Source organism: Myotis nattereri (assembly GCF_964212035.1).
Source record: "Myotis nattereri genome assembly, chromosome: 2".
Classification (NCBI taxonomy): domain Eukaryota; kingdom Metazoa; phylum Chordata; class Mammalia; order Chiroptera; family Vespertilionidae; genus Myotis; species Myotis nattereri.
This window is the reverse complement of record NC_138076.1, coordinates 155,220,349-155,246,809: the sequence shown is the minus strand read 5'-3', so window position 1 is coordinate 155,246,809 and position 26,461 is coordinate 155,220,349. Positions and strand designations below refer to the sequence as shown.

At 49.7% G+C, this 26,461-nt stretch overlaps 1 protein-coding gene across 1 annotated transcript in view; it reads right to left on the bottom strand.

The window, feature by feature from the left end:
- Window positions 1-26,461, bottom strand: part of PPM1H (protein phosphatase, Mg2+/Mn2+ dependent 1H) — a gene marked incomplete at both ends in the record, with an annotated part of 236,734 nt that overhangs the window by 78,626 nt on the left and 131,647 nt on the right. The window contains one exon of the mRNA XM_081082895.1: window positions 7,315-7,399. Within this exon, the coding sequence (XP_080939021.1) occupies window positions 7,315-7,399 (85 nt within the window). The remainder of the gene's footprint in view (window positions 1-7,314; window positions 7,400-26,461) is intronic.

Sequence of the window (26,461 nt, the reverse complement as noted above, 5' to 3'; positions counted from 1 at the left end):
AAGGAGCATGCCCCTAAAATAACTCAAATCATAAAATTTCTACCTTATGATAAAGAAACCCCCATGGAAACTGGTATTCAGATGGACATGTTACACAAAATTGCCTAGATCTGTCAACTCTACACAGTTTAATGTACAGAATAAGGGGTAAAAACTATTCATTTCCATTAAATATATAAGGTTTCCATATTCATGTGCCTAATGCCTTTTCTTTCTAAAATCAGAGGAAAGACATTCATCTGAAGAAAGGACGACTGGTACCAGCGAAAAAGGACATGCCTGCATATCTGGGCTCTCTCTGCATATGCAAATGGAACTTAGACACTGTATAAGAGGCCACGGACGTGGTCCCAATGGCAGGATGGCCAGGAAAAGTCCTTCCTGTATAGTTAGATTTGAAAACTAAGAGATTTTATTTGGTCTCTGATCTATTCACTGTTGTAAGCACATTACACATATTGCAGTATTAACCCATTAATCCTCACACCATCCTGTGAGGGTCCTACAATTACTTTGTGTCACAGAGGAAGCAACTGAGGCACAGAAAATATGTGATAGCCAGTTAAGTGTTTGCCCTAAAAAGCCTCAGTGAATCCCACCTACCTCTCAAAGCAGAATGAACTTGACCTTATTTAAAGGGGGCATGATATTACCTTGCTTCTTTACACCCAGGCTATTCTTAAGGAACCCTGTGGGCAGATGGCTCTGACTTTATGAGCCCAACTTTTCATTCAGAATGTTGGGTAGGGGGACTGGAAGTTTTAAAGAGTCTAAACAGTGTATGTGGGTAGCAACTGTGCAGAAAATATGAATATATTTTTAAAGAAGAAAATTTAGGGATACATTCTCATGATGATTGTGTTCTGCCATAGGTCTACATAGTAGGTTGATAATGCCTCGGCATCAAGTCCTGACTCATCCCAACCTGGAATAAATAAAACGTCCCTTTATACTCATTTTCAAAATCAGGGCTCCGGAAGTGGTGGGGTTCAATGATACAGGTGAATGTCTCAGAGTCTCCCCTGAGCCAGGCAGGGCTCCCGGGGCAGCCGAATGGAAGCTGCACCTCCAAATGCCTGGGCAGTGCCCATTGGAGCTCTAAGAATGGCTAGCTTCTTGGTGACACCTGTGTGATCAATGGGATCTACAGTCAACATGAGGAATGTCAACTACTGTGGCCTGCCATTTTTCCCATTGGACATTTTGAAACTTGTGTGCAGTTTTGTGAAAGGGAGTTCAATGGGGATTGGAGTGACGTTTTCCATGACTCAATCATCGAGCAGAGCAAAGCAGTGGTGAAGCTGCTTCTGAATCAGACGTGACCACCTGCTCTTCAAGGTCAGGTGTGATGTCAAGGTGGCAGATCTATCGCATTTACTCATTAGCATACTTCATTCTCCCGTTATAGCCTCCTATCTTTTTAAAAATATCATATCTAATAAAAGGGTAATATGCAAATTAATCATCACTCCATCACTAAGATGGCAGCACCCATAGCCACAAGATGGCAGTGTCCAGTCATCTCAGCCCCACCGGAGTCCCCCAGTCCCAGGGGCGGGGATGGCCGCTGAGAGCAGGCAGTGTGAGCGGCCTGGTGGGATGCTTGCTTTGTCGCTGTGGCGATGAGGCAAGCATCCCTTGATGGCCGCGGATGGGCCTCTGGCCAGGCCAGGGCACAGAACAGCCAGGCCCTGCAGAGAGCTACTGGCGCACGGATTTGTGCGCAGGGATATATATATATATTGATTTCAGAGAGGAAGGGAGAGGGAGAGAGAGAGAGAAACATCAATGATGAGAAAGAATCCTTGATCGGCTGCCTCCTGCATGCCCCACACTGGGGATCAAGCCCACAACCTGGGCATGTGCCCTGAATGGGAATTGAACTGTGACCTCCTGGGTCATAGGTCAATGCTCAACCGCTGAACCATGCTGGTTGGGCTATAGCCTCCTGTCTTAAAAACAAGTTCAGGCTCAAGGAAGGAGTATACTTTTTGGAAGATAACTCTGAAACCTAGCTGAGCCCAGCACTGGGGAATCAACTGGCCGACAAAAGAACAAGACTCGGCAGGAGGCTGGAGCAGGTCCAAGGACATCACAATAATCATCCCAGATAATACTGCATTTGGGTGAATCAGATGTGTATTTGAAACCCACTTTACCTCTACCTATGCTGCCCTGATGAAAAACAGCTGCAGGGCTGGAGTACCCACAAGGACAGAAGTACACTATGTGAAGGTTTGATGGTATCAGCACGTCTTAATGTAATCAAATCAGAGTTTAAAATATGCCCAGCAGAAGGGAAGGGGAGCCGTCACTCTCACACCTATGGTGAGCTCTGCTGAGAAATGCTTATGGAGCAGACCCCATTCCCTCCTATCTGGGCCTTGACTCCACCCACACATTCTGTCTAGTTTTCTGGACCCCTTAATGTTTCATTTGAATCACCCGGGAAACAATAAAAATAAAGCCCCGCAGAAGAGCAAGGCTTATTCATGACTCTGGGATCATCAGCCCTCCCCAGCTGCGGGGGCAGAAGTCATAGCCTGGCCCCTTCATCACACACCTGCCACATTCTGTGTGAACACGTCAAACCCACAAGCCTGCTTGATTAATCACCGGCCCAGGAATCTACGGAGCAGAGTTCACATTACACTGGGAGATGCCGGAAGGGCCCTCGAGGTCAGCATGCCAGACCGAACACAATGAGCGTGCCTGCCACATCCATCATCCTGTAATCTGCTTCCAGCTCCATAATCCCCCACATCCAGACCGTGCATTCCAAGGACATTCCTCTGCCACACGGATCCAAATGGTTCAAGTACCAAGGGCTCCAAGCCCTCCCTCCCTCCAAGAAAATCATTAACCATTTCTACTAGTCAAACAGCCCTGGGACTGCAGACAGCTGCTCAAACCAAGTCTCGAAGGGCCTAGAAGTTTTAATAATTCTATCATCAGTGTAGCTTCACACCTCATAAAAATAAAATTTAATTTGACCTAAGAATAAAGACTATACTGTTAACTCCCCAGCTACGTACTAACTTGTTTAAGTTGTGTAAAGGGTACAACTATCATTACACTAAACTGCTTCACAATTAGTTCCAGGAAAATGTTTCCAAAAAAATGAATTGGGTAAAATTCGGTGCACTCACAATTATAAGATATACTAGATGCCCAATGCATGAAATTCAAGCAAGAGTCGGCCTTCCTTCTCCCGGCTGCTGGCACCGGTTTCCCTCTGGCACCTGGGACCCGGGCTTCCCTCCTGCACCCAGGAGCCGGGCTTCCCTCGCAGCCCCTGCTTCATCCGGAAGGTCATCCGGAAGGACATCTAGTCTAATTAGCATATTACGCTTTTATTATTACAGATAGTATATTTTATATTACCATGGGAATACTTCTCCTACCAATTTCAGAACATATGCTGACTATCTCATGAGAAGTATCCCATGATCCCACTGAGGAGAAAAGGAGATGCAGAGATCCCAAGCGGGGGACTTGAGGTCATACAGCCCAGGTCGGGGCTGGGCTAGGCTGGGCTGAGAGAAGTCCAGGTCACACTGATATCATTTCCAAGATTTTACCCTAAAAACATCCTAATTCTCTCAATACTTTACTATAAAGATCTCACCACAAGGTTTTCGTATGCTATAAATCCCCTTATTCAAATACTTTGCAAAGATGCACATCGCCGGTCACATGACTATCACCACTGGCTTTGTTCATTTCAAAGCGTACATTCTTAGGCTCCTACAGAAGATGACACTGGACAACCAGGATATTTCATGTCCTATTCACTCACACTCCTGTCGTCGGGGGAGAAGAGTTTTATAGAGAAACCTACCTGGTTTAGGAGCAAGGATTAAAGAGAATGGAGACAGTGTGCTTCCCTTTTAGAATTGCAGACATTAGGCGCGGGTCTGGGAACCAATCACGTCCACACTAATTGTTCAAGAGTGACTCCAAAACACACAATAATCTCAGGAACATCAGGAGTGATGACTAAGTCAAAAGAAGGAAAAAATATTCCTGTGGTTTGTGGGCCAGTAGGATTTGAAGTGTCAAGACTTTGATGCATCAAACAATACCAAACGAGTACTGGTTTCCACAAAAGAATCTGCCTGTGTTATTTCATTTAACCCATGCACCTGCCTGCTGAGGGTTTCTATACCCAGTGCAGACGGTGGAGCTGGGCTTGGAAAAGGGCCTTGCTGAAATCACAGCCTAGTTGCGTGACAAAGCTGAGAGCTGAAGCCATCCCAAAATAGACAACTGATACTCAGGCATCTGAAACACGTCAGCATTCCGATCCCTCCTCAGAAGTCAACGTTTTGAGTTTTTCTTTGCATCATTCTTGTAACATGAAAGTGTGAAATTATTTCAAAATTTAAAAAGTTAACCTGGAATTATTACCCATTGCTTCTAGCAGGAAAACAGAAACTAGGTTCCACTCAGGGGCAAGGAGGGGATGAAGATGTTGCCGTCAAGGCTTGGGAGGCACGGTGCTGCTGAGATAGGTTTCGGGGGAAGGTGGAGGGGAAAGTGCTGTGTGGTCATGATCTAGACGTCAGTCAGCCAACAGGCCCCTTGTCAGTGCCTCCTCTGTACTGCTGTGAAGGCAGCTTGAGCCCCACCACCTGCATTCCGATGCATATGCTTGCTAGCCCCAACCCCCTTTCCACTTGTGCCCTAGCTAGCCTTGCAAAACCTGTTTCCCTGAATGCTTATCTTAACAGGAGCTATAAACATACACAGCCCCACAACAGGGTCTGACTGCCGGTGCCAGATGGGGTCTTGGTCGCTATCTCACTTCCCTCCTTAGAACTGTCACAGGGGCTGCAGAAGGCCATGAAAAGTCCAGAAGCCTGGTCCATATTTGGGAGACAAAGAAACTAGGGGATAAGGGGGAACACGCCCCCCCCCTCCCTCCCCCCCCCCCACCCCCCGCCCACATTCGGTGCTCAGCTTTGGGAAACTGATTCTCCTTGATTCTCCTGAGTCACAGCACTGGTGCTCCTGCAATTAAAGTGCATTTTCTGAATCTTCCGAGTGCCTGGCTGTTTTGTGTTCCACCGCCTGGTAACAGTGGTCCTGGCAGTATGAGGTGACTAAGTAAGGGGCCAGTCCTCCAGGACTCAGTGTGTAAGGGGAGGCAAAATAAGCCTATACAATACTATATGCGCACACAGTGCTGTATGAGCACTGGGGACTGACCTCCGGGGGTTAGGGGACACTTCCTGGAGGGAGTGAGATTTGCTTTTGGGGTCTCAAAGAATGAGGAGGAGTTTTCCTGGCAGAGAAGAGGAGAAGGGTCATCTAGGCAGTGCATATTTCCAAAGGCATGGAGGTGGGAGAGATCACGGTGTGTCCTGTACATGGAAGACTGTTGTCTGTGCTGACGCCTGGGCACGATGGCGTTGGCGGGGGTAGCCGTGAGATGATGCTGGAGAGAAGGGTGGGGACGAGGACTGTGGGTCTGCCAAGGGTGGCCTGCATTCTGTGCATGACGAGAAGCCAAAGGTTTTTAGGCGGGAGTGAGGAGGGCCGTGATTAGACCACATGTGTGGCTTGGGGAAGACGGATTGGAGGACACTGGAGAGATGGCAAGGAGGCCAGTGGGTGTGAACTCTGCCTGGAAGACCCTCTGATCTAGTTCTCCATTTTCTAAGTGACACTTCGAGGTCTGGAAATGTTGAGACTGGTACAAGGTTACCCAACTGGCCAGTGACAGAGCTGGGACCAGAATGAAGACCCCGTGGATGCTGCAGGACCCCGCCTGCTCAGCCTGCACAGAAGATGAAAGGCTCTAGGTCTGGGCTCCTGGGAGCAGTGCATCTGCTTGGAAACAACAGGAAGGTTAGAAAACCATCGCTGGTAAAGAGGGAAGAAATGCCAGCTGTTTTATGTGCCAGGTAGCTGCCCAAAGCAACAGAGCTTACTTATTGAGTAAAACAAAGAAAAGGACAGACGAGAAAATTGAGGGAAACTGTCAATTGAACAAAGTAATCAAATCCTGGCCTCTCACACACCTGCTGAAATGCCGAGACGCGAACAAAGTCCTTTCTGAGGAGCCTGGATCAATTCTTATCTAAGAGCAGAGGGTCATGTTCTCCTAAAAGAAAGCCAGCTGCCAAGGAAATACTTCATCCACAAAACTATTCTCACAGTGAGTCCCAAAGACGCCCCACCAAAAGTAACCTAGAAGGACGAGCAAAGTCACTGAACTGAGCTGCTCACCCTGCCCCTGCCCCTGTCACTGAGGACAGGAACGTATGTCTGTTCTGTTTTCCAGAAAACTCAAATCTCCAAGTGAAGCAAAAATTGTCAAGCTCTGAAAAACCAAAGAGCCCCCTCTCCTCCAGCCCTCTCACCATTTCACCCCAAACACAGTGATCTACAAGGAGAATTTATTTTCAGGGTAGAAAGGTTTTCTGGCACTGCATCTGTCCCAGAGGAGCCCAGAGACTTCACATCCGGGCGTGGCGTGAGGGGTGAGTCAGCAGGATCTCGGGCTGCCGGCCTCCTCACCACGGGATTCGGGCTGAGCCCCTTGGTTTAAATTAAAGAGAGCGGCAGGCCCAGGAAGAAGGCGTCTGCGCTCCTCAACGCCGCACTTCATATTGCGCATACCAACCCATGAAGGGAAGCAGAGCACTGCTCTCCCGTCTGTCAGAGGCTTGTGGTGCAAGGTAACCCTTTAACTTCCTCTGGGCCACTCCTGCACCTGAGGGAGCACCCTGAGTGGCTGCATCCCAACTGCCACCATCCTGACAAAAAGCCAGGCTCGAGGCTGGCGCAGGGAGAGGGGAAACCACGTCCTCAGTGAAATACTGAGCCACTCGGTCACCAATGCTGGGGACCGTCCAAACACCGAACACGGTACACACACAGACCCTCACTGTTTACACAATGACTAGGGTTTCTGAGAGTTTCAATCAAAAGCATCCTAGTACTTTCTACCTTTTAAAATAAAAAAAACTGGCTTCCAATGACTAAGCTATGTTACGTACTTCAATGTGATCACGCTTTGTAAAGATTTAGTCCTCTGTGGGGGGGGGGGGGGGGGAGAAGAAGAAACAGAGCATGCGTTTGGCCGCAGATGGGAGAAAATCAGCCGCAATAATACATTCACGGAGGTGGAGTGTGTCGTCACACACGGAGCAGGATGTGTGATCGGAAGGTGTGTGGGGGGGAGCTCATACCATATGTCGTTCGTCTGCTGCGGGCCCGCTCCCATGTCAGGAGCAACGTGTTCCTCCCAACAGCCCGGATGCCCCCCGATGCCAGCGCGCTCTGCCAGACCCACAGGGCTCTTACCAGGTACTGGAGTCGCTGGCGCTCCGTCTCGGGGGTGAATTCCGAAGACATGGGGATGATTTCTCCATTCCTGACGATGATGGCCCTGGAAACGGCGAAAACGCATGATCAGCAGCCAGTCTCCGAGGTGCCCCGATTCTGTGTTCACTCCCAGCTTGGCTGAGAATACACATCAAATGCCAACGGGAGGCTCTGTCCTCCAACCCCCAGGGCAACGGTCCCTATGACCAACTCAACCGCACACAACGCAGGTGTGGGTTCTTTAAGAACCTCACACTCCAGTGAGCTTACGTGCACTTTTTCTGCTCGCTGGACCCACACATTAATGCCCAGCTCCGGGACTCACCACGTAATAGATGCTCAGTGAATACGTGGGTGAGTACGTGGGTGACGCAACAGAGGCTCACTGTAGACTAGCATTCTCTGATGGAACTCTCTGGGATTACGGGAATGTTATCCCTGTGCAGTCCTACCTGGTTGCCACGTGGGGTACTAGCGTTTGAGTTGTGGTCAGTGCCGCTAAGAAATGGAATTTTTTAATTTTATTTTAATTAATTTAGCTTTACGTTCATGTAGTGACAAGTGGCTAGTGTGTAATGCAGTCAACAGCACAGCTCTAGATCCTGGCTGCTCAGTGTCTGCGAGCCAGTAACACCGGCCTCACCTTGGAACTTGCTAGAAATACAGACTCTCAGGTGCTGCCCTGGACTTGCTGTATGGAATATGCATCGTAGTGAGAGCCCAGCCACCCACAGGCTCATCAGACTCTGAGAACGCCCCAGATTTAAAGGTCCTGAGTTTCAGGGTGACATCCCGGGCCCAGGAAAATTCACTCTCATCCCACGTGCAAGTTCAGTAAATTCACCGTCCCCTGGCCCCCAGATGTGTCCAAGAGCTACTGCTGATTCCATGACTTTTGAGAGAACAGAGCTTCCCAAAGCAGATGTCTCAAGGAGGGGCTGCTGGGCCCGTAACCGTGGAGCCACCTCTCCGAGGCCCATTCCCTGCCGGGCCTCCTGTTCTTAGACCCTGTTCTGAAGTGCTCTCGACAGCCACTTCCCAGCGAGCTACCGGTTCTGGCGGGAGGCCGCCATTCCTATGAGAAATGGGAGTGGCTGGGGAACTGCATCCTGCTCAAGCCCAAAGCTCCCTGCTAGCAGGCGGCCAGAGAGGCGGCTGGCACACTCCTCTGGGGAGGCCATAGGCACGCCGAGGGCCCGTGGACACACCTGAAGCCCGTGGACACGCCTGAAGCACCCCCCCATCCCCCACACGATGCGCCTGTGCTGAGCTCAGCTCCAGGCGATGCCGCGCTGGCTCCGGGGAGGCCACGTTCTTTGTGCCAAGAGGCCCTGGCACCGCTCCCTCCCCTCCAGAGGCTGTTCCCAGACCTAGAAACAGTCCCTACAAATGGCCGCAGCTGTGGAAACCCCGGCCCCAACCCCTTCCCACCTGTGCCCAGTGGCCGCTGTCATGGAAACCAGTGGAGGGGGACAGGCGGGGGAGAGAGGACAACAAAAATCTTGGGGGCTTTAGGGAATTTTAGGTCTAGGAAGAAAACGGTGGACGCTGTGAGAAAATGGAAATGCTGAAGGGGCTGGCTCTGCGAAGGGGATGCCTCGGTCCTTTTGTTATGCTGCCAGAAACAGGACACATTAAAGAGCCCTTCTCATAAACCCAGGGCCACTTGTAAGATGCAATCACTCTCTCCCTTCCCCACAAAGTGGCATCCACTATTCACCAACCAGTGTGAGGCCATTCCAACGTCTCTGTCCTCATCGCCAGTGGAGAATAACTACCCTCGGGGAGCAGGGAGTCTGACAGGGTGGAGAGACTTGAAGGGAAGGTCTAGGTTAGGGCCTACACTTAAAGTAGCGCAAAGGGCCTCGAGAACTTGGGGAACTAGAGCAAAAGTCCTTATGTAATAAATGCCAAAGGCAACCTTCTGTTTCAAAATGTTGCTTAAAGCTAGTCTTAACTCTTTCTCATCCCTTTCTCCATGTGGCCCCTGAATTCCAGCTTCCAGGCGCAAACCAGGAAAGGTGGGCATTCAGGAAGGGAGGAAAAGATACTGAAAAAGACAAGGGAAGTGAGACCGGAGTGTCAGAAACCCGGGAGGAGGCGGCGGGAGGACCCGCGGAGGAGCCACACCCAGGTCAGGGCCCCAAGTTCTGGAGGTAGGGGGACTGTCTGTTCTGTTCATTCTTCTGTTCCCAACGCGTGGCGTGTGCCGCCGCTCAGCATGAGCCCGACGAACAGTTGCTGAATGAAGGAACAGGTGAGACAACTTAGGAGAAACTTTTCCTTGAGTTTGAGGCAAAAAGAGAGAATAAGAGGCAGTGGATGCTCACTTACACAGAAAGCGGGGTCAATGCCACAGAGCCAAGAGGGCTCCCCCGGAAATGCACCTGCTCCCTCAGCTATGGAGCGAGGGAGCTCCATACACGCTCAGAGCACCTTGTGTTTAAAATCAAACAAAACCAAAACTAAACAAACGACACTCTCCTAACCCAAAGCGCTCCTCAGAGTCTGCTCCTCATGCCCCACGAGCCCTCAGGGGTGAATTCATTCTTGCTCCTCTCTCTGCCCAGTTGCTCTCCCGAGTCACCAGTCACCACGTGGCCTCTTGGTTGTTATACCCACTGGGCACGACCACACGCCCAGCACCAGGGCAGCATTGGACAGTCTCTCCCAGTCCTGGTGTCTGGGATACTCATTCTCCTTGTCTCCCTCCCACCCCCAGGACATCACATTTTGTTCTTGAGGACCTAACTGTCCGCCCTCCACTCCAGCCGGTTAACTCCTAAGGCAAGAACTCTGTCTGTCTTGCTCAACACTGTAGCCTCCCTGCCACACACGGGGCCAGGCTACTGTAAGCGGGACTGACTACACGATTTCCAGGGTCCAGTGCAAAAGGAGAACGCAGGGCCACTTGTTAATGAGAATTTTAAAATGCTGGCAGCAAAGCCTCACACCAACTGCGGAGCCCTTCGAGGGGAGGCCTGGGTGGCGCACACAGGTCTTGCACCCGTGAAGCCGGCGCCGACAGCGTGCCCCTGATATTCACTAAATAAGCAAACGGCTTCGATAGCTCCATGCGCTGATGATTCCAAATCTCCTTTCCCGCCCACACATCTCTGCTCCACTCTCGCCTGGAACGGCCACCTGCCGACAGGCATCTAGGGGCTATTCACCGGCACCTCAGACTTAGTACGTTTCAGACCAAATGAAAGATGCCACCGCCACCAAACCCCGAAGCTGTCCTATTGCGGGGGACAGCAGCACTTCACTTTTCTCCTGGCTGCCCATCCAGACCAGGGAGCCGTTCAGACATCTCACCCTGCCCAGTCCTAACAGGCGCCACGCACTGCAAACTTCACCTTCTCACCAGCACGGGAATCTGTGACCCTCCCTGATTCCTACTGTCCCTGCCTTGATCCAGAGCCTGTCCACACGACTCAGAGCTCTCCTGCTCTCCCTACCTCACGCCCACCCTCTGGCCCATAAGCCACATGGTCACAAGGTGGTTTTGAAGCATGATTCTCATCCCCTCCCTGAAGCCCCTGGATGCTTCCCAGAATTCCTGACTTCCTTCCCTGTCTAGTTTTTGCCTCTATTTCTAGCTTTAGCCCCACTCTTGCCACTCCTTACACTTCTACCTCTTGCTTCCTCTCGACCCATTCCTCTCTGAGAATGGTCCCTTTGCCTTTGCCTTCCTGGTTTTCCTTCCACACCCTTCTCTGTCGGCACCATGCGTGGGTATGCCCAGCTGTGCCGCAGCCCCTGGTCCTCACTGCCACTGCTGGCTGCCACGCTGTCGCTGACTACCTGAGCATCTCTTCCGGCAGAGCCGAGTTCTTGTCTCTGGACCTCCAGCGCCCAGTGCCCGACCTGTGGCAGACACAGTAACCATTTGCTGATGGATATGTGATTAAATGAAGAAAGAGCTTGACTTGGGTAGGTGAACAATTTATTCAGAGCAAAGGCCCCAAACAAAATCTTTTCTTAGTAACAACATTATTATCTGTAATTGTCTAACCGTATATATAGTCTGAGCCCTCAAAAACCCGTAATGCCTTTTCATTTATTTTACAAAAAGACAATGGATCTAAAAAAAAAAAAAATGTACTGGCTGAGTCACCACTAAAAAGTGACTTGGGAGATAAGGGGGCACAAGGCAGGGCTGTGGACTCAGCGGGCGGGGAGGTAGCCCCCTCTATGCTCACTCTGTTTTAAAATTTCAAACTCACACACAAGGCGGTACCAGCATCCAATCCCAATCTTCACCGCTGGGGTAACCCTCGCTACTGACCTCCTCCAATAGGTCAGTACATCCACATGCGTCTGTGTGCAGACATCCTTCACGTCTGTTTGAACTATCAAGCTCTCCCTTTATGAGACATCGCGGGTTAAAGAGGACAGCGCTTTTGGCAGTCAAACTCTTCAGTCCCTAAATCAGGATGCCTCTTCCTCCGTGACGCCCGGCTTCCTTTTGATCTTCCCCTCTTTCATCCTCTGATCCCGGGGTCAACCTGTCAGAGGGCCGGTCCCCAACCTGGAGCAGGGCAGTGGAGGGAAGGAGTTCAAAGGGAACGGAGGGCGTGTGAAGGCAACCGCCACTGACGCAGGGGAATGCCTTCCTCGCTGCGCTCTGTCATGACGGGACCCTGGTAGACCTTGATCTTCTACGTCATTGTTTCATGAAGTGCTTCTCCCAAGGAAATCGTAAGAAGAAAGCCAGCTGTGGCAGCAGTGAGCATGGAGGAGAGTTAGGCTCCTGCCCTGACCCTTCTCTCGGGGCCTCGGGGCCTGACCTGTGGATATGACTCTGGTCAGAAATGGAATGATACTCAGAGTTTGGCCAGAGAGGAAGGAAGGAGGTTGCTAGGGACCGGGCCGGTGTAATCCATGGGCAACCATCCCCACCTGGCATTCCTTACCATGCAAAGCGGTGCTTCCTGAGTATATTCCCCCGAGTTAAAGCTAGCCTTTCGCTCACAGAGACGGTAACTGGAACGTATATGCTGTATTTAATATCTTGTCTCGCATAAAAGATGGGGCGTTATCTGTAATATGGTGAAGAATGAGGTTTAATGTGTTTTTTATGAGGCAAGAGCACAGATGGCGGGGGAGGTTAAGCAACGATATGAAGTTTTTAACATGCTCTCTCCACACCCCACACCCCAGATATTAGCCACAGGAGAGGATCAAGGCCATTTATTCCTAACTTATGGGAATTTTGAGTTCAGAGAACAGTTCCTGGAAAATGCTGCTACGTATGCCCTCCCAGTCACAATCCGGAGTCAAAAGACCTACATTTTGTTCCTCAAGTTAGTCAAAAAGGGTGACTGGTGAAGAGAAAAATGGAAGTTGAAGGCGCGGCAGTGTCTACGCTTCCTGGGTGTTGGCGGTTCTGGCGGCTCAGCCAGCAGGTGACAGTGTGAGGGCCAAAGCACCGAGTGCCAGGCACTGCGGGGCCGTGGCTCGCTGCCAGCCCCTCCCAGCTCAGAAGTCCACGGCACAGGCCTGTGAGTCAGAATTCGCAGGTGCCAGCCCCACCCTACACCACCCTTAGCTCTGGGACCCAGTGTCCTCGCCGATGAAGAAAGGGAGGACCAGGTTAGTTCTCAGGTACCTTTCGGTCTAAATTTCAAGGATTCTGAAAAGAAGCCTGACAGACACGGGTGGAGAAATACGGACGACCACAGTGAGTACTTTTCCTCTCAGGAGGTGGCCCTCACCACAATGTCCGTTCTAATAAATAGAAAGCAAGACAGGCGTGCCAGGAGGGGAGCAGTCACCCCTCCTCAATCATGGAGGACACGGAGCCCATTACGAGGAAGCCCCTCCGTGTGATTTGTCTGTGTCACCGGTCCCCTTGGAACAGAGCTGCACACCGTGGAGAGTATTCATGGGATGCCCTGAGTCCATTACACACTCCTCAGCTGCCAGTGACTCGAAACGCAACATGAAACCGCACATTTCCTGAGCCGGGGAGGAGATCTGGGACGAGGTGACAGAAGAGAAACCAGTTGGAAAACCCTTTCTGACAGAGGGGATGCCAACTCTAAAGTACAAGGTAGGGGGCGCGTGTTTTGTCAAACCGCATCAGACCTGGCGGATTGTTTGGATGCCGCAGGAGCGGCTGTCTCCTCCGAAGGTACTGGAACTGTGTCGATGGGAAAGGAAGCAGGGCGGCTGAGGAATAAGCCAGGGGTACCAGCACCGGAGGACAGCCGGGCTGTCAATGCCAATTAGAGGCGTCAAAAAATAGCGGAAGGGGGAAAACGAACCCCAGGAGCCTGGACTTAGTTTGGGTGTGTTTCTAGTCCTTCCATTTTCAGAATGCATATGAGAGAACACGTTGGCCAATAAGGTGATTCGTGTAACAGGACCTCAAATGCATAATTAAATTTCTCAGTAAAAACATTCACACACAAAAGGGCCAGAAAACACACACAACCCACACTCAGATCTTTAAGTTGCAGCAGAAACAAGTGACCACTCGTGGAGCAAGAACCGAGTCAGATGTTCCTGTTTTCTTCACAGCCAGCGCACTCTGTCCCCACATCACCCAGAATCCCTTCTCAGTGTCAGAATTCAGCCGCTTTCTGCAAACAGCTTGCTATCCCAGCACAATATTTTCCAGGCCAGGTAAAAGCCTCATAGTCATTGAAGAAAACTTTTTGAGGTACAAATTATTATTTTTTTTTAAAAAAGGGATCTGCCTATAAATTAACACTGGTGTTGTTTGTCCTATCATCTTTTAAGAATATAATCAATGGTCCATAAAACTCCTTTTAAAGTATATAATTCAATAGTGGTTTTTTTTTTAGTTTTTTTTTTTTTTTTTTTTTAGTATAGTTACAAGATCGCTCAACTATCACCACTACCTAATTCCAGAACAATTTCATCACCTCAAACAGAAATCCCCAGGGCCCCCCAACAGTCACCTCCATCCCCCTTCTACGCTCGAGCCCCTGGCAGCCACTAATCTGCTTTCTGCCTCCACGGACTTGCCTACTCTGGACAAGTCACATAAATGAGATATGTGGCCTGTGCGCCTGGTTCCTTTCACTCGCCATAGTGGTTTCAAGGTCCCTCCTTATTGCAGCATGCATCACACCTCGTTCCTTTTCTATGGCTAAGTGACTATTCCACTGTATGGATATACCATTGTGTCTGTCTGTTCACCAGCTGATGAACACTTGGGTTGTTTCCACTATTCGGCTACTGTGAATAATGCTGCTATGGACATTCAGGTCCAATTTTTTTTGAGAATATATGTTTTTAAATCTCTTGGCTACATATATGTATACCCAGGAACGAGTTTGCTAACTCTAAGGTTAACCTTTCGAGGTAACTGCCAATGGATGTTCCAAAGTGGCTGTATCATTTTACATTGTCAATTGGTGGGTTTTAAAACTTTCTCTTAAAGGACCACAGACTCCAAACTAAATTTATTTCTGAAGATCCCACAGTGGTTTCTCATTTTTCATGGTTTTAAAAGCACTTTGCTGGGAAGGTTTTGCCTGTATGCTTCAACTGCAGGGCACACATTGAACACTTAATGGTTCATTTCCCATTTGCACCCGAGGGCCTATCTTCTGTTCTTAAGTGCAGGGTCAGTGCCTGTATTCCACAGCAATGCACAGTCCCCCAGCACGAATACATACTAACACCTTTCAAGCCACAGAGCGAACGTATTTTCCTCCCCGTGGCAAGTATCCAGACAGGGTGAGGCCACCAAAGTCATTTATTTTTTTTCTCTAATGTAGTCATTTTTGGAGTAGGATGATCTTTCCTCCGCCCCCCCCGCCCCAGCTTTTTTTTTCTCGAATAACTGATGGCCACGACAGCTCACTGTGTGTACGCTCAGGCCGGCAGGACAGGCAGAGCCTGGGAAGCGATCTATTTACTAATGCTCTGCGTCCGGCACACCCACTTAGGACTGTGCCCAATTCTGACCTCTCTACTTTAAAAAGGCAAAGCAATGGGACAGAATCCCAAGAAGAGAAATAAAAACAATTCAAGGGGTGGAAAATAGATGCTCTGAAGGAGGTTGGAGCAATTTCGGTGTTTTGGCCTAAAAGAAAGAATGAGGAGTGACTGGATCACCTTCTCCTTCACGCAATTTGAACTGGTCTTATTCAAAGACCGGTGGGTGACTGGTTCTTCATGCTCAGAATGAAACAATCAAGAGGCAATTCTATTTAAGTCAAATCAGTGAAATTCCGTGGCTGGAAATGGCAAAAGAATTTCCCGATCTTCCCTTTACACACTGACCCAAGCCCGTGGGCCTCCACCCCTGGAGTTCTTCAAGAGGACCCACAGGAGCCCTGTCCAGATTTGCCTGCCAAGAGTCTCGAGGCAGCCTTTGCTGCTGCTTCTTTACGATGCTATAAATCAGGAGTTACATCTGCTGCATGAGAACAAAGCCCAATCCATGGACAGGTCCTTCTAGACCAGCGGTTCTCAACCTGTGGGTCGCGACCCCTTTGGGGGTCGAACGACCCTTTCACAGGGGTCGCCTAAGACCATCGGAAAACACATATATAATTACATATTGTTTTTGTGATTAATCACTATGCTTTAATTATGTTCAATTTGTAACAATGAACATACATCCTGCATATCAGATATTTACATGACCATTCATAACAGTAGCAACATTACAGTTATGAAGTAGCAACGAAAATAATTTTATGGTTGGGGGTCACCACCACATGAGGAACTGAGGGAAGGTGGGGGTGGGGGATAGAGATTAACCAAATAACTTGTATGCATATATGCATGACCCATGGACACAGACAATAGTCTGGTGATGGCCTGGAGGGGTGGGTGCGAGGTGGAAGGGGTCAATGGGCAAAAACAAACAAACAAACAAAGAAAAAAACCCCACAAAAAGGACATCTGTAATACTTTTAACAATAAAGACAAATTTTAAAAAACGATATGCTGATTTCCCATTGCCACTTCAGTCATGTGTTCAGATTCCTTCAGAATTCCACAGAGAAGGAGGGAGACTGACAGTGTAGTATTGGAGCATTCCTTCTTCACTTGAGCACTAGCTTCAAAACCCTGTTCATTAGGATTAATGCCATAACCTCAACATTTTCCCACACATCTCTGTAATTTAAAATTTTATTTTGACAAACAAATATAGGAAATCCCCTTTCGATGCAAAAATTGTACTGAACCCTTAATATACCTGAAGTTATTGCAATTGTTCAAGTGAACATGAGAGTCTGGACTATGTCTATGGAAGCAGAGTCTTAGAAATAAAATGCAAGAACATTTTAAAAGTGTATTCTCCCAAGTAAAGAAATGAAAAGGTCTGGGAACCCAGCCTGTCAGTGGAGGGTGATGGTGCTACTAACCACAGGAGAGACGGGGAGAGAAGCCAGTCTGGAGGAGATGACACCGGGCACGTTGCATTCGAGGTTGGCGGGTAAAGAGATGGAAGTGTGAGTGTGGGGCTGTGGGATGAGGTCAGTGCTGGCAAAACAGACTTTCCCTGGCCGGGGCACTCAGTTGCTTGGAGCATCATCCTGCACTTTGGTCACCAGCCTGATTCCTGGTCAGATTGCAGGTCTGGTCCCCGGTTGGGATGGGTATGGGAGGCAACTAATTGATGTTTGTTTCTTTCTCTCTGTCTCTCTCTCTCTGACAAATCAGTATTTTTAAAAAAGGAAAGAAAAACAGAATTATGTTTATATTATAGTTAAAACTGTGGAATTGAAACAAGTGTTCCAAGGAATGTATACAGAAAAGGTGGGGATAAATATTAAGTGAGAACGTGTAAAGATGGGCCCATTCTCTCATTTACCTGGTAAACTCTTGTCACAGAGTAAATCGATGAATTAAAGTTGGGCTCTATAATATTTCCCATGGAACACTCTTCTGCATGATAATAGGAAATCACCCCAACAATTCAGGCTCAAAAGAGTTTGGAAAGCACTTTTCTCTTTTCTGAACCTGTAATCTGCCAATATGTGCTGCTGTTCTCCAACACTAGGCATCTGTGCAACCTTCCCCAGTCTGACCAGGAAAGGGACATCTCCTCACTTTTCTATGTTGTGCGGCTCAGATTCAGGATGGATGCGCTTGAACGAGTTACAGTCTAGGGCAGTGATGGCGAACCTATGACACGCGTGTCAGAGGTGACACGCGAACTCATCTTTTTGGTTGATTTTTCTTTGTTAAATGGCATTTAAATATATAAAATAAATATCAAAAATATAAATCTTTGTTTTACTATGGTTGCAAAGATCAAAATATTTCTATATGTGACACGGCACCAGAGTTAAGTTAGGGTTTTTCAAAATGCTGACACGCCGAGCTCAAAAGGTTCCCCATCACTGGTCTAGGGACACAGCGAGCGTCACTCTTGGGAGCCCCCTCCCAACTCCCAGAAGCCTTGTGAGGTGAAAAATCAGGGCTGCTCTCTCTTGTACAAAGACCGCAGCAAGTCTCTCTCTCTGACCCCATTTTTTTTTCTGAGACGCACTTCGTTCACAAAGCTGCAGAGGCCGAGAGGCGAAGGTAGAGGCTGTCGGGAGGAAAGCTTAGCTCTTTCTCCCTCCGCCCCACTCTCTGGCTTTCTTCATGCTGGCTCTTAATAGTTGGCAGGTCAGAAAGCTCGGGGCGTGCTCCTGCTGCTCTGACTTCAACTTGTTCTGACTGGAAGCGTGGGGGCTTTCTTGCTCTGGTTCTCATTTTAGTGTTGTGTTTGCTGCTTCTCTGGAACGCCTTTCCCTCATCACCAGGACGAGGGGGAAGGAGGCAAATAGGCTTGTCTGGTCCTAAGCGCTGGATCTGATTCTAAGGACTTCGACGTGGCCCAGCCTGGCTCACAGAGGGACTGCACTGGGACTTAAGGCCAAAATCTGTTACTTATGAAGTGTGTTCCTCTGCCTCATCCTCTGTCCATGCAGTTCTCCATTTAACTTTTTGGGACTGGAAGGCAGGGTCGAGAATAGGACTTAAGAACTCATTTCCACGTCTCAGCCATGCAGCTTCTTATTCCTCCCTGGACCTTGCAGTAACCAGGCTGAGTTTGACACCAATCCCTGCAAAACGTTGATATCTAAAGCTTCCCCAGTGGATCTCATTCCACACCCAGGAATCATTTTGACACCTAGTTGAAGAAATGCACTCAGACTATTGGTATGGGGTTAATTCAAGATCCCCTTTCTTCCGATGGGAAGGCCAAGGACAGATGGTACCACCGACCCATCAGAAGTGTTCACAAGGCTAAAGCCAAGAAGAGGTTTATATTTATGGAACATGGTGGAGCCAACAGAAATGGCCTTCTTTAGTTATAGGTGAAAAATTGAAGTGACTTATAAGAGACTAATTAGCTACCTGAGAGCAAAGGTATAACACTGACAGATGACAAAGCTGACGAAGTACTGTTCTATTTCAGATTGAGAAGGGGAAATAACCATAAGTTAAAAAAAACCCCAAAAACAAAAAAGCCAAGGCCTCGGACAGGTGAAGAGAGTCCAGAAGAGAAGTCGGCTGCGACAGATGGGGTCGAGTCCTTCAGCCTCCACAGATCACACACAGCTCGGGCCCTGACCGTCCGTGGGAATGAGGCTGTGCCAGTGCAGTCGGGAATCTGGGAGGAGCGGCAGTGAAGAGGAGGTGAGCCCAGAGACTGGAGAGAGGACATCGGGTCCAGTGTTCAACAAGGGAGACAACAGATTCTGTCACTAAGGATATCAATTGGAGTAAGGCTCTGTGGCATGGCTGCTGGGAAGGTGGGAGTGGGCTGAAGGATGCTGTCTTTATGGGGGGGAGACGGGGGCATCAGTGCTATATCCCATGGGTCATTTCAGTTCCGGGTGGTGCCGTGTGTGAATAAGGAAATTTCATTAGAACCCGGCCAGACACCTGAATACTGGGGGGCTCCCACCAGCTCTGAAGAATGTTAAGGACACCAGGCCTGTGCATTCTGAAGGAGAGAAGGTTTGTGGAGGATTACAATAAGTGCCTTGAAGGACTGTCAAGTGGAAGAGTATGTGATCATCTCTGGGTGGTAGAAATATATCTTTCCTTGTTTTTTAAAATATTTTTATTTCAGAGAGGAAGGGAGAGGGAAGGCTAGAAACATCAGGATACTGATTGACTACCCCCTGCACACCCCCTACTGGGGATCGAGCCCGCATCCTGGGCATGTGCCCTGACCAGGAATTGAACTGTGATCTCCTGGTTCATAGGTCAACACCCAACCACTGAACCACACCTGGCCGGGTTCTTTTTTCTTTTCTTAGTATATATTTTTAATAGATTTCAGAGAGAGGAAGACAGAGGGAGAGAGAAACAGAAACGTCAATGAGAGAGAAACCTTGATCAGCTGCCTCCTACTGGGAATTGAGCCCCCTGGCACTGTGCTCCAACCAGCAATAGAATGTGACCTCCTGGTGCATGGGACAATGCTCAAGCAACTGAGCCTTTCTTTTCTTAATTTTATTTGTCTTTTTCTAAACTGTATAAAGTAACGTCATAGTAGACAGTTTTGTTTTCTTGGGATTTTTTTTGTTTGTTTTTACAAGTGTTTCATGACCTAAACATGTGCATATAAATATCTATATATATAAAAGCCCAAGCAACCAGAACAACCAGAAGCTATAACACCCACTGACCACCAGGGGGCAGATGCTCAACGCAGGAGCTGCCCCCTGGTGGTCAGTGTGCTCCCACAGCCAACCTCCCCCAGCTGGCCAACCTCCCACAGTCCCTCCCCCTGGCCGGCAGGCCCCGATCGCCCGATTGGGGCTGGCCCCCGGGCTGGGATGAGGAACCGGGGGTGGGTGGCAGCGGACATGGCCCCATTCCCAGGGGGGCTGAAGGCAGGCTCCCTCCTTGGGGCCAGTGGCCAATCTCCCTTGCCCTGTCCTCCCGCATGGCTGGAAGGCCCCGATTGGCCCACCGCCTGCCTGCCCCGGTGGTGGCGCAGCAGAGGGGGAAGGAGTGGGGGAGGTGGGGAATTGCATGGTGGCGAGGTGCCGGCATCTGTTCCTTCCACGCCCGGCCCAGGGACCATCACCTCCTCTCCGGCCCAGCTCTGATTGGCCTGGCCCCGATCAGCCCCGATCACTGGCCAGGCATAGGGACCCCACCTGTGCATGAATTTCATGCACCGGGCCTCTAGTACTGAATAAGTTCCTGAAGAGGAAGGTTGTCATGAACAAAGAGGAGGGTCAAGTCAAGAAAAAGGTAGTAGACGGGAGAAAGGAGGGAGGGTAGTGGAATCTTAGAGGAGCTGATTGGCAGGAAAGATGAGAGCATGTGACAGGCCAGATACTGTGGCACAATCTCCACCAGGAGCTGCAGCAGCGAGGGAGAGAAAACCAGGATTTCTAACCACAACCAGTTGGGACTTAGTGACGCTGGCTGGAGAGGTGGCTGTGATGTCAGTCAAGGTTTCACCAAAGCCAAAGAGTATCTCCAGGGACTCAGAAGAAAACCTCCTCCTCCACAGCTTACAAGGAGCTCAAGCCCATGGCCAGTCCAGCTGGAAGAGGGGCTTGGGGAGAGCGTGGGCAACCAGGAAAAGCCACCTCACAGACAAGGCCCAGCAGAGAGGCCTGTGGCCACGGGCAGCTGCTGGGCACTGTTTGAATCTTCAAGTATGTGGGCAACTGAGTCACTTCAGTGTGAGGTGCCTCAGCCGTATGGCCTGTTATCTCCACTCCCTCCTGCTCTGAAGGTTCAGTTATGAATCGGAACTGTCTTAGTATGGAAGGTTCGAGGACAGGAAAAGAGGAAGAACATCACCAACAAAATCAGGAGAGCGACCTTTGATGGATAAACCACTTTGCGTTTTTTGCTGGGAGTAGCAGTGCCCAAAGCAGAAACTTCCATCCATGAAACAGAAATAACATTCCCACTGTCAACACAAGAATGATAGGAAATATTAATACTCTGGGCTAGTACATTGAAAAAAATAAATACATTCAGGTGAATTAAAATATCGTAAGTGCTACACAAACTAGTTACTTTGTTTAATTCTTCCTCAGGCGGTAAAATAAAAATAAACCAGTTCACCCTTCTATGTTGCACAGAAATGAAGAAAAAAAAATTAATGCAAAGGTAAATTCACTGGAAAAATATCCACTCTAGTAAGTCCACCAAAAATGTGTCATTGTAGACACACCATTTTCAAATGTATTTTTCCTGGGGGCAAGGTTCAAGTTGTAAGCTTGTTCTTATAATAACCCTGTTTGTTGAAGAGGCTCTTCCTACCCTAACACCACTTCACCAAACACTCAAGAAAAACACAATCCATTAAATCCCTTGTTTCTGCGTCCCAATTTCCATGGACCTATTCAAGTTTACATTTTGAATGTTTAGCATCCATCAGGAAGTCACACACTCCACAGAACAAGAGGCTTTTAGAGCACAATCCGGCTCCCATTGGCCGGGGCCATTCACAGCCACCTCTCAAGGGAGAGACGCAGATGGAGGCTTTCGGCATGCAAACCTTCCCATCCTCGGTCTGGTGCAATGGAGGAGAGAGGCTGAGGAGCAATTAGAGAGAGCACTGATAGAGGCATTTGTTATTATTTGAAACGTGAGCTTGCTGTTCAAAAGGCTAAACTGTGGAGCTTAGAGTGAAGTGCTTGAAGCTGTCCCAGAACCCTAAAGGAACGTGCCCTAATTGCAGTCACGTTCCTTCAGTCACAGATGAAAACGTTCACACTTTCTCGCGTCTGGCTGGGATCACTCAGCCTTTCATTGCAGTTGTGAGGACTCTTTCATGAGAGGCAGCGCCTTCATTTGGTTTCCAGATGGATAACTCTTGGAAGCCACGAAAGCTTTGAAGGACATCTATTTTTGCCTTGAGGTCTCGTGGCGCCTGAGTTCACATGAACCTCACAGATGAAAACGATCTGAGCGTGATTCATCGATGCCCAGGGTCTTCTCGCCAAGGGGAGGCCCCCGCACGTGTGGGGTTTCTGCACTTACACAACTTATATGCTTATTTGTGTAAATAAACTGCCTAAAACTTCTCACCAGTTTCCGAAGTCTAAGGAATTTAAAAATGACCTACCATGCATGTTCACCAGAGAATGAAGGTGGGAGAATTCACTGGGCTAATTAACCCCCAAAGAAACTCCACTTCTTGACTGAATCTGTGTTTGTTCTACCTCGGCCCTGGGACAAAGGCTTGGCCAAAGCTTCCCAGAAATGTCTGAGGTTAGAAATCCTGTTAGTTTAACTGTTTCATTTTAGGGATGAAAAAACCAAGACTGAGGGAGGTTAGCGGTCTGGCCAGGCTGAGACCCATGTCCTCACCTTGGGGGTTCTTTCTTCAATGCTATGCCTCCTCCTGCCCATGGTAGACTGTTGCCATAGAAACTCCTGTTGTTTCCGAGCATCTAGGGCCTCCCACGATGCCTCCTGGCACCTCGGGCAAAGGCCAGGTTCTCCCCAGTCCCGATTCCCACCTTTGTCCAGCTGCCATCCTTTCTGCCTGCACCGGGCTCCTGCCCTGTGCCCGGGAGGACCACCCTCTCTCTTCTCTCCTTCGTGAAATCCAGTAACACGGAAAATGTTGGACTCGGGTGAATTTCCCTCCAGACAATTACCAGGGACAAAAATAGTGAAATGAGAACAAATGGGAGTGACCCAGAAGGAGCGAGAGTCCGCACCAGAGAGCTCACTGACTGGAGCAGTGCGTTGAGAGGGGCCATCAGGGACAGCAAAGTCCCCTGGCTCCTGTCCTATATTGCCGAGAGGGACGCATGCACTGGAAATCTAGGGGTGCCCTACATTAACGACAGGCGATTGTGGCTGCAGGCGCCAGACAGGGCCAAACCACCAATCTGAAGTGAATCTGTCTCAACCGCCCGAGAACGGCTTGTCCTAAACACACAGCCACGGCGGGCTCGGCCTCCAAAGGAAACTGAGCATTTTCACCAGAAAAATTTGAACGTAAACCCGCGTGACCATGCATGTAAGGGGAGCCCCAGTAACACCGACCACACTTGTACTGATCAAATTGGAACTTCCAAGACCTTGTTTTCTTTCTTTTGGCAAATATTCCCAGAGTGGCCACCCCGGGCCAGGCACGGGCCCGGCAGGGAACCCGAGAGCAGTCTCTGGGGCACGGAGCTCACAGCTTGGGAAAGCAGCGGTCTGTGTGGGAGGTGCTGGGACGCTTCAGCCAGCAGGGCCAGGAGGGACAGTGAGGCCCGAAGGACCGGCAGCGGGGAGCCATGTGGGAAGCCAGGGAGAGAGCAGCTCGGGCAGAAGCAACGGCACGTGCAGAGACTCCACGCGGGAGCGCGCTTGGCGTGTGTGAAGCCGGACAAAGGGTCAGTGAGAACATGAGACGGGCTTGGGGGGCTGGGGAGGTGGGCAGAGGGCCTGGCAGGCATTGCAGAGTTCAAACAAAATCAACAATGAGCTTCGGAGGGCTTAGAGCAGAGGTTCGATCCTTGACAAAGATTATTCCCATTGTGTGTGGACAGTGGTCTGTGAGGACAGAGCTGAAGAGGGAACGAGCAACTGCTGCTGAAGTCTAGGGGGGAAGTGCCAGTCCTGACCGAAGGAGGAATGGAGGCCCCAAGAAGCCATGTGTCCCTGATGTCGTCTGCAGTCAGAGCCGGCCGGACATGGGTCTGACTGCAGTGGATCTGGGGCGGTGGGGGAGGCGTGTTTATTAGGTGCCTCTATGTGTTGGGGACCACAAGAAGCCGCTTCCCGACAATTAGCCATGTGCCGGGAGCCGGTCCATCCTTGCTGTTTCAAAGGACCTGGCATATATGGCATACTGTTCTTAATATGTTTGCTCACCTTCTTGGTACTATGTGTTTTAACCAAGGTCTCTGAGAAAGGTTGTTTCCCCAGGTAGGAATTTTCCCCTGAAGTTAGGGAGGGAATAAAACCCCTCAACTAAGTGCCAGGTGGGTAATTAATCACTTTAACTACGAACAATCATGCTTAAGCTACATAATCTTTACTCCTTGGAATGGAGATAAGAAACGCCCTAACCTTTGAAATAGAGATTGATAGGATTGGAATCAACTGGTATAAATACAGATGTAAGAAGACAGAACGGAGAGAGACAGAAATTGGCACAGAACCTACACAGAACGTTCTCTAGAGACAGAAGAACTTCACTGGAGAGAACATGGCAAAAGATCCTGGACAGAAACTGGCCTCAGAACCTAGAGACAGAACCTAGCGAGAGAACATGGCAAAAGATCCTGGACTGAACCTGACTACAGAAATTGGCAAGAGAACCTGACTAGAGCCTGGTGACTGAACCTGGCTGGAGAACCTGGACAGAACCTGGCTGGAGAACCTAGCGAGGGAACATGGCTACAGAACCTGGCTGGAGAACCTGGAGAACCTGGCTGGAGAACCTAGCAAGAGAACATGGACACAGAACCTGGCTGGAGATCCTAAACAGAACTTCGCTGGAGATCCAGACCAGAACTTGGCTGGAGATCCTGGCTAGGCTGCTGATCAACTGAACGCTGTCTCCGTGTCATTCCTTCTTCGCCGACTCCGTCCACACCTTTGGGGACCGCTGGACCTGCTGGGGTAGGACCCCGGCAGCCATGGCCTTCAGATTCCAGATCCCTGTGCACCCCCCATTTAGAGTCACCCCCAGACTAAGGGTACTTACTCGCCCAGGTTCCTTTAAAGAACGTTATAAAGCCCACAACGGCATCACATTGTCATGGGCTTTTCAAACAGCCATCCTATTTATACACAAAGAGCCTGCTTCTGGGAGGGATACAAAGATAAGATTTGATTCCTGCTTCAAATGAGCCCTGGCCTATTAGGGAGAGATGCTCAATTACGCCGCAGTGTGAAAAGTGAAGCAACAGCACCGAGAAGGCGTCCCTGCGCCCCTGTGGACAGGGAAGCCCTCGAGGAAGAAGTGACACAGAAGTCACTCTTCTAGAGGACACCCGGGAGCTGCTATCACGACAAGGCCTGGAGGGCAGTGCAGTTCCGGGAGGCGTAAGGATGTGGGCTGGCACTGCCAGGCTGGGGTGCGAGGATCAGAAGTGACAGGAGATGAAGGCAGAGGGAGGCTGACAAAGAAAGCTAAGGAGTCTGCACTTGATTCTGAAGATGAGACGTCACCCAGCTTTAAACAGGGGAGGGGAGGGGCTGCCAGCATTTTAGCGACTGAACAGGAGCCAGTGAAACGAAGGGATCGCTGTAAGGCTCCTATATGGAGTGCACAAAAGACGCTGTGGGCTATTGGCAGGCACTGGTGGTAGACATGGGCGGGGAAAGGGAGAGGAGAAAGAGCCGTCACCGTAAGTTACCCTAGGTTTCTAGTTTAGGGTAGTGGGATGCTTGGTGGCACCTTAAACAAACCTGGACAGGGGAAAAGGGCTCCATTTGGGAGAAGAAAACTCCTTTAGTTTTGGACATTTTAAGCATAAAACGGTTTGCAGGACATCTTTTTATTCAGACTTTGCCTTGCGCAAGAAAGGATTGAAAGGGAGATTACACAAATACACACCAGATTCAAAAATACATGTGGAAATTAAAATGAGGGAAGATCAGAAGCAGCAAGGAATTAAGTTAATAAAAAAACAACACGTGTCCTGTAAGGCGTGTCACTTTCCTGGAAGCGGCCACAGTGCTCCCTGACAGGCAGCGCCGAGACAACCACGATCCTTCACTCATCGCAGGGCCCAAGGGGAAGACCACCACCCGCTCCCCAGCCGGCCGTGCCCTGGGGTGCACACAGGAGAGAAGGCCTCCGTGTACTTAGGACAGCGGCCGCCGAGTGAGGAGACGAACAGGTGCCTCACAGGACCCTGCAGTAACAGCAGCACTGTCCGGAGCTGCTTCCCGTAACCTTCTCCAAGGGAGGCCCGTGGCATGAGAAAGCGGTAATTACAGAGCCAGGACCAGCGCCCAGCTAGGCTGTCTCTAGAGCAGCGGTCGCCAACCTTTCGGACCTCACGGACCGCCAGTGGGCGACTGCTGCTCTAGAATCTGTGCTATTAACCTGCCCAACCACACGTTCTTGCCTGTTTCATGTCCAGGGCCTTTGTGACAAGATTTTGTTTAAGCAAAGGCTCTGAAAAGTAACTAATCGAGTCTGGCCATTTTTCAGACAACCTATGAACATTGAGAAGTGGAGCGGCCCATTGGCAAG